The 8412-nt window shown below is 38.5% G+C and overlaps 1 protein-coding gene across 1 annotated transcript; it reads left to right on the forward strand.

Annotated features, from left to right (window-relative positions):
• Nucleotides 1-1869: 1869 nt before the first annotated feature.
• LOC118218254 (homeobox protein HMX3-like) lies at nt 1870-7006 on the forward strand. The gene is made up of 2 exons (XM_035400805.1): nt 1870-4485; nt 5058-7006. The coding sequence occupies exons 1-2, from the start codon at nt 4197-4199 to the stop codon at nt 5666-5668; spliced, it is 900 nt and encodes a 299-aa protein (XP_035256696.1). The 5' UTR covers nt 1870-4196; the 3' UTR covers nt 5669-7006.
• The last annotated feature ends 1406 nt before the right edge of the window (nt 7007-8412 follow it).

Consider the following 8412-nt stretch of genomic DNA (forward strand, 5'->3'; position numbering starts at 1 on the left):
GACTAAAATAAATGTAAACATATTAGCTACGTGTTTTGTGACAGTAGTTCAGTTGAGTTCAATCAGAATTAAAGGCCAGCAGCCATACCACCACGCACTCTGCTCCTGCCAACTGGCTGAAGCTAAGCAAGTGTGGACTTGGTTAGTACTTGGATGGGAGACCACCAGGGAATACTGAGTTGCTGCTGGAAGTGGTGTTGGTGGGCCAGCAGGGGGCAATCTTCCCTCTGGTCAAATAAACCCCAATGCCCCAGTGCAGTGATGGGGACACTGTGCTGTAGGAGATGCCATTTTTCGGATGAGACGTTAAACCGATGTCCTGACTCACTGTGGTCATTAAAGATCCCATGACACTATTCGCAAAGAGTAGGGGGTTCCCCGGTGTCCTGGCTGAAATCCCAGATCTGGCTCTCGCAAAAAAAAAAAACTTGCCACCCAATTATCCCCTGATTTAATTGGCTAAAAAAATGTTATCTGCCTCTAGTGGAGCTGCTCAGTGGCCAACAATAGAGGATTGTGGTTGTACTGGGCAGCTCCCAGGTGTGAATGTGTATGAGTGTGAAGCAGGGCGTTTCTGCAAAAGAGCATCCATGCTCAGCGAACCTACCCTGGGTAGATAAAGGTTAAATAAAAATAAATTAAACTATTCACGAAAGACAGGTAGGCTATAACTAATGCATGCCTGGTTGAGGATGGACATTGGCCTACTGGATTGAACTGGCCTTCAGTTTATAACAAAAACATGAGGTCACTCACGACAAATAACAATACTCAAATTGTTTGAGTGCTGTTCCATATTTAATATGAAACAGTAATACACTTTACCTAATTATTCTTTTCAAAAAACATTTTTTTATTGAATTCATTATCCATAAAATGTTCTCTTCCAGTAATACACATAGCCTACATCCACAAGCACACACATCATATGTAAAATTACAAATATATGTGAAATGCGCCACAGGTAATAAAAATAATTTTGTCGTCAGAGCGTTGCTTATTTCAGCAATATCACTGTGTATTTTCTTGCGTAGGTTAGGGTGCGGATGCACTTGCCGTGAGGCCTAATGCTATTTTCTATCGGGTATCAAGTGGTTGTTAAACGGAAAGCACATTTATAAAAGCAATATGCATATATAGAAATGCCGATTTAACGTGATGAATAATGAGGAATGATGAGCGGTTCTGAATAATGACGTGCAATCATTCCAATAAAATGTCTACCGCATTACTTTTACTTAGACGTCCAATCAAATGTCTTAAGATCATAATTGAGTAACGTATTAACGGTAGTCAATACAGCGGCAACCTTCCATTTGGCTATTGCACGACCACGAATTCATTACGCTGCCTATGTCACTTTAAAGTAAAACTAGAATAAAATGTAGTACATTGTAGTACAGCCTACGGATATTTATACCGGTTATGTAGTCTACTGACACGGTTACATTGACTGTTAGCGTGCTAGTAACAGGTTGTAACGGCTGAGTAAATTAGTGGCAACTCTTCCATTTGTTTCACAGTGTCGTCACGTCATTTAATAATCCAACATAATTTCGTTGGTCGCCCAAAACCCCACTGCTGCTAATACTACCACTGCTACTATTATTGATAACAGTAGTAGCAGTATTATTAGTAGTAAATTATATTGATATTTATGGATAATATTATTGCCAATAAATAATAATAAAATTATTATTATTATTATTATAAAACATAGCCTATATCCAGTTTCTCCTCGATCATACATCTGGAACCAGCCACGTCCTTATTTATTTATTTATTTTAACAAAACAGTGATCTAAGATGTGTGTCTGCAGTTTAACTAAATACATGTTTAAGGCTACTGCATACAGCATACTTGTCTTAGGCTACAGTTGAACTGTTTCATTTCTGATTTGACCATATTTCCCGTTGGTGCGTTGCTGCATTATGGGAAGCCTTTGTGTTATGTTCATTTTAGCCCATAGAGGTCGCTATCTTATTACTGTTTATCCATCGACAGCCATGTATTTATGATATATAGCCTAACTAATATTATATATAACTGATAATGTACAATTACATTCTGTTAAGAAAAATTACGAAAGTAGCCTGCATCCTGTGAATGAACTATTACGTAACATGAAAAGAATCCTTAAAGGCTGTAGAGCACCTTTTCAATTCAAATATTAGAAATACTCCAATGTTTACATCATATGTTGCGGCTGGTTGCAGGTAAAACGTTATTTGCCTGTATTTATCGTGGCTACCTATACTGACAGCATTTCTTTTAATGCGCGCTTAGCCCTCGCATTGTTACGGGGCTATTTTCTGCCCATCTGCCCCCACTGGTTTTATGTACAAACACAGAAGCAATCGTATAGGCTACATGTAGGGTATTCAGTAAACAAAACTGTTTAATGCAAAGCAGTGCCAAGTCTTCTGTGGAAAAGTTCTCTGTCAGAATTTCCACATGCGCTTTGGACCAGAGCTGAATTATGTTTTTCTATAAATATATAAAAATGTAAATGCATTTACTGCATTAATTGACTATTTATCATGTGACAATAATTCGGCGGTTGTTGGGAGGATCTATGGTGTAGGCCTCGAGTAAACGTAGCTTCAGTCTATTGGGAAATGTACACAGTAAAAAGTCCAGTGTTCATTCAACTCTACCAGATAACAAATGAACATTTCACTGTGCATTATGCGCAGTAGGATTCGTATTTCTGTTCATCGGCTCCAGAACCTCAAAGATTATACGTCACACTTACTATTTCATTTGATTGTGCCTATAAATTCTGAATTGTAATATTTGATGGCACAGAAAACTGGACATTTGACGTTGTCAAGGAAGTATTCGCCTATACCGTGCACTATTTGAAACATTCCCAAATAAATTACAATTAAAATTTTGTAAGCAAAAATAGTAATCATATTTTATTATTATTACACATAGCCCATTTTAATTAACACAATGTTCAACGTTTCCGATCAGTCCGGGCAGCCCGTTTTCATGTCTTATTAATTTCCCCAACAAACGTTCAAGGGAGGTGACCCATAAACCAACTCTTAGGGAATGACAAACTTTCAGAAGCGCACTTTCCCAAGTGAATGGCGGCTAGGTCCGGCTACACCTTTAGTGTTATTATAAGCGACTCACTTTAGGTGCGTGCGGATAAAGCATCGTTTGCACACACTCCTTTAAGTCTCTGTTCAAATGTTAGTTTTCGTCATTCGCTGCCATTGTCTCCACATATATTGCGAGCCGGTTTGCGATTTGTGCAACTTGTGTTTATGATATGCCAGTCGCAAATGGTTTTATAGGCTAGTTAAGTGCAGTAGCTATTATTTTTCTTTGTGACAACGCAGGCGTCTAGTTAAAATTTCCCATTCCTGTTTATCGATCGTCACGAGAACGAAACTTTTATGGTCAGACTTTAAAATGTCGCCCAGTGCAATCAACAATTTCTTTTGCTAAGCGGACTCACGGAAAGAGATTGTTAAAAAAAAATTTAAAAAAGCAAAACCAACTCCGTATAAAATGGAAATGAAGTTATAATTTGCACCAACAGTCAGAGGTTAGTCATTTGCCTACCGTAGGCTACTTCCAGGGGCACTTACGTAAACTCCATATCCCTTTGTAATAGCCCTGTCCTCATCTGCTGCCTAATTGGACTATATAAGACCAATAACGATGGAGCGCCTACAGCCTACATGCCAAAGCGCCAAATCTAGGGAGGGTGGACTTAGTTGTTAACGCATTCACTCACACACACACTCTCTCTCTCTATTTCTCTCTCTCTCGCTCTCTCTCTCTCTTTCTGCTTCCCATCCCTTCCTTAATCCCATTTGCCATTGTACGTGCCCAATCGCCGTATACTCTCCGCATTTAACTTGGATGACATTTTTATTTCATCATTAGCATCTGGCGCCAGACTGACGCAGTTGCATTGCTACATTTTCAGAGAGGACCACAGGACCTGGATGCAAGATTGATGTTACTTTTCGGCGTATTTCTTTATATTTGCCGTCATTGCCGCTCATGTTACAATATACTCAGCCTATGAAAAAGCTTTGAAAGTATAACAAGAAGGAAACAAGATAAAATAAACCAACAACCGTATCTCCTTCGGTATTGCCTTTTTAAAGATTTTATTTTACAACGCGCATTTGTGGTCTGAGGCATTCGGACCACAAAACATTTAGCAGCAATGCCCGAGACAGCGCAAGAGACCTGCACTCCTGCTAAAGATTCTCCATTTTTCATTAAGAACCTTCTGAACTGCGATAGCAAGCCCTCCAAACCCAAGCCGGTCCTTGCGTCGTCGAAAGGGGCATTGGAGGGCAGCTTTTCACTGTCTCAGGTCGGGGACTTAAGTTTTCCTCGCTTTGAATTACCCACCCAGAGGTTTGGTCTGCCGGCGCACTACCTGGAGCGAGCCGCGGCATGGTGGTACCCCTACACGCTCAGCGCGTCCAGCCATCTACACCGGACTGACGGTACGGTTTCTTCTCCATTCTATTTTGTTCCTATATAACGTGTAACGAGTACAGACTATGCGCGAATAAGGTATTTAATATGACAGAATGCTTCGGGTGTTTTAATCTAGAATGCAGTGAACAAGTGCGAACGTGACGACAAAATGTTCCATCAGAAATACAGCAATATTAAAGTCTACATTCTGGTTTTTGTGCTCTGTAAAATCCGTCGACAACAACCAATAATTTATTTTAATAAGAACAAAATTAGCTTATTTAGTTTATGATTTTATTATTTCATGCAATTCATTAAACATACAAGTCAGTTACGTTTCCATGTTTCAGATAATTTCTTCTCAATAACAGTTATAGCCTACAAAAAAAATAAAACATAATTTTTTTCATTTTTGAATATGTAGCTTATTTTATTGTATTAAACCCACTTTCAGAATATGCACGTCGACGTGTCCTTAGGTAAAGCGGTCGGTGCATAATTTTTCTGGAGATTTCGAGATACTTACCGGAACCGCAGAATGTTTTTTTCAAGATGTCTGGTGACGTTGGTGGTAACAGATTTTCTATCTCAATTTTAGTCCCAGAAAAAGCAAACGCCAGGGACTCGTCTCCGGCCTCTGGCACAGACAGAGATTCCCCTGACCTGGTGCTCAAATCCGACACCGACGCCAAAGAGGATGAAGATAACAAAAGTGCTGACGAAATCGTTCTGGAAGAGAGTGATTCGGAGGAAGGAAAGAAAGAAAGCGGGGTGGATGACTGGAGGAAAAGGGAGGACAGTCCGGATAAGAAACCGTGCCGGAAAAAGAAAACGCGCACCGTTTTCTCTAGGAGCCAGGTCTTCCAACTGGAGTCCACCTTTGACATGAAGCGGTACCTGAGCAGCTCGGAGAGAGCGGGCCTTGCAGCGTCGCTGCACCTCACAGAGACACAGGTAAAGATTTGGTTCCAGAACAGAAGAAACAAGTGGAAGAGACAGCTCGCGGCCGAACTGGAGGCCGCTAACTTGAGTCACGCGGCGGCACAGAGGATAGTGCGCGTGCCCATTTTGTACCACGAGAACTCAGCCTCGGAGACCGGGAGTCCGGCGGGCAACGTGCCAGTCAGCCAGCCTCTACTCACGTTTCCCCACCCTGTGTACTATTCACACCCTATAGTCACTTCAGTACCGCTCCTCAGACCAGTTTGAAAACTAAGTTTTATGTTTGTTTGTTTTTTCTTTTATTTTCTATATTTGCCATGTAATTTAAATGTAATATTACTTAATATGACTAACGTTATAATCATTATTTTTGTAAGAAAAATAAAAAAATGAATCTTGAAATTTTACGAGCCGAAGTTTAATTTTCAGCCATTTTTAAAGTTAATCATTCATATAATATGCGCCACATTATTATTATTATTATTATTATTATTATTATTATTATGGGGCTCCACGTTATAAAGTTATGGGTAAGTTTTGTAAAACAATACACGCGGAAATTAGGCCTGAAAACATGCTTTGGGGCAAAGACTTGTTTTTCCTTTTTATAAATTAAAAGTGATTTCACTGTTTCATGACTAGGAAATTCCGTTAAAATGTGAGACGCCCACAAAGATAGACAGGACATCCTTATGGCGGCCGGATTATCTTTCCGTTTTTGGCCGCAGTGTTCATTTGAAATGGGATATGTAAGTTAATGCAATTTGCAAAACAGTGTAGGCTATGTAAAACTTGCTTCGATGTATTGTTTAAGAAATCGTACATGAGTTTGTTTTGTATATTGTTATCAATGTTACTTTAATATTTGTGCAATACTGTCCGCTATGTCAACGCACTGTAAAGTAAAATTATCATCTTACTGTACATTAGCGTTCTTTCCTTATTTCCATTTTTCTTTTTCTTTTATTATTTTAGGCCGAATGTGAATGCCGTAACTTATTTACTTTCGGCACGGACATATAGGCTTCGATAAAAAATACACCCTTCACGCATTTAAGCGCTTTATATGGGGGACAATCACTGTTTATTTTTTATCATGTTTTCATTTTTTACACTTAAATGATAAAAATACATGTCTCATGCCTACTGGTCTCTCATGATTCACCGATGTTAATTTACTTGAAGGCAATCATTGATTATGTAATTTTTAAACTTTTTTTAATGATAACACATTGTACAAATGAATATGTATATAAGTAAGGAGATAAGCCATGCAGTTGCTACTCTCCTTTTGTATTATAGAACAAACTTTTTGATATTGTATTGCTGAATTGCGTTGTGGAATAAATTGAAAGCTTTCTTTATTCGGTCCTTGTGTGTAAATTGTGATGACACAAAACAGAAAAAGTGGATTTTCGGTTTACTTTTATCGAAGTCGAAAGACAAAAACTCCATGTTAATTTCCAGCTTTCTCAGACAACTACATTTTATAGTGCACCTATAAAATAGTTGATACTCCAAATTCGCGAACATTCATTTAAACAAGTTTTAACCAACAGTCGCTGTTTCAGTGTCACTTCATTGTACGTTCTAATTAATAATATTTCAGTTCGTATGTATTATAACACATTGACTTTTCCAGGAAGGTGTATCGTTATGGATAACGATATCCATGTAAATGGAAAGAATGGGCTCATCCGAACATACGGTACGTAAAATGTATACAGAACGCCTCTCGACTAATTTATGTAGACAAAGTATTATTTGCGAGATGTGCGTGCACGTGTTAGGGATAAGTTTGTATTGTTTTCTGGTTTAGTTTCTGGTTTCAACAATTGTGTTTATGTGCAGATCGACATCTATTTACGCCTATTAATGAAGTATTCTTCGACAAAAGTTCCAGATAATTGAGCAAGCATGGACAACAACTTCCCCACTACGTTATTCTGAGCGGAAGAGGAAAAAAATTATTTTTGATTGATGATCTTTTATGTTATTAAACGAGTTTTGATTCTGAAGATGCACTAAACTTGGATTACTGGAATATTTTTATAGGCTGAATTATAGCGCAGTGTGTCAAAATATTTTGTTATTTATATGAAATGTTTAATTGGCGAGGTGTACTGTCTAGTGCTTATTTTTGGTCTATTTGAATTCAAATCACTGCACATGTTGAATACACCAGGTATGGTTGCTTGCACACGCCTAGTGGCGTGTACATGACTTCCTATTTAACACGAATCGGATATGTAAGCAGGCCTATAACCGTTGCATGCACAATGCAATTGTGAAGTCAGTGATTGAGCTGAACACGTGTGCGCTTCTTAAAATCATTGTTAAAAGTTGCTTAAGCGGTCTTACCACAATTAACTAGGCAGGCAGTGCAGTTACAGCAATAAGGTATACAGGGAATATTTTTTGCTGTATTATTGTCCGTTGACCTGTTCAAAACGTTTTCAAACTCCAGTCAATAACCACATTGAACAATTTATGGAAACGCAGTAGCCTACATAAAACCAATACCAACACGCTTGTTGTAAGCCTACAAAATCAAGCTATATATGTACACTCCATGACTGATATCGTTGTGAAATGGAAACCTATAATTAATCATAACTGACAGCACGTCTGTACATTTCGAAACCTTTCCAACTCGAGCCCTCTTCATTTGTTGCCTTGTATCTTCAAAGTAACGGTAAATGCCGCTGCCGAAGGAAGAAGCCACGTTTCGTCACTTGTATTTTCAGTTTCATTTGAGGGATATGGCTTTAAAAATAACGAATTCATTTTAAGTCCTCTTTTGCCAAAACTTATATCATGCGATTTTTGGGAACAAAAATAATTGTCTACCAACATCAATTGTATCGTAGGCTATGCCAGCCTAGGCCTACCTACTGTCAGTGGAATAAGTAAGAGCGATTTGAGCGCATGAAATAATTCCGCAATGTTTCGCATTTTTAGCAAACTACAGATTTTATATTATGTTCTCATTTAAGGAATTCAAAGCTTAA

This window comes from Anguilla anguilla, chromosome 18, assembly GCF_013347855.1.
Source record: "Anguilla anguilla isolate fAngAng1 chromosome 18, fAngAng1.pri, whole genome shotgun sequence".
NCBI lineage: Eukaryota > Metazoa > Chordata > Actinopteri > Anguilliformes > Anguillidae > Anguilla > Anguilla anguilla.

Coding starts and splice junctions, on each gene's coding strand:
- LOC118218254 (XM_035400805.1), top strand. CDS start 4,197: ATGCCCGAGACAGCGCAAGAGACCTGCACTCCTGCTAAAGATTCTCCA. Junction 4,486..5,057: donor CCATCTACACCGGACTGACG/GTACGGTTTCTT, acceptor TCTCAATTTTAG/TCCCAGAAAAAGCAAACGCC.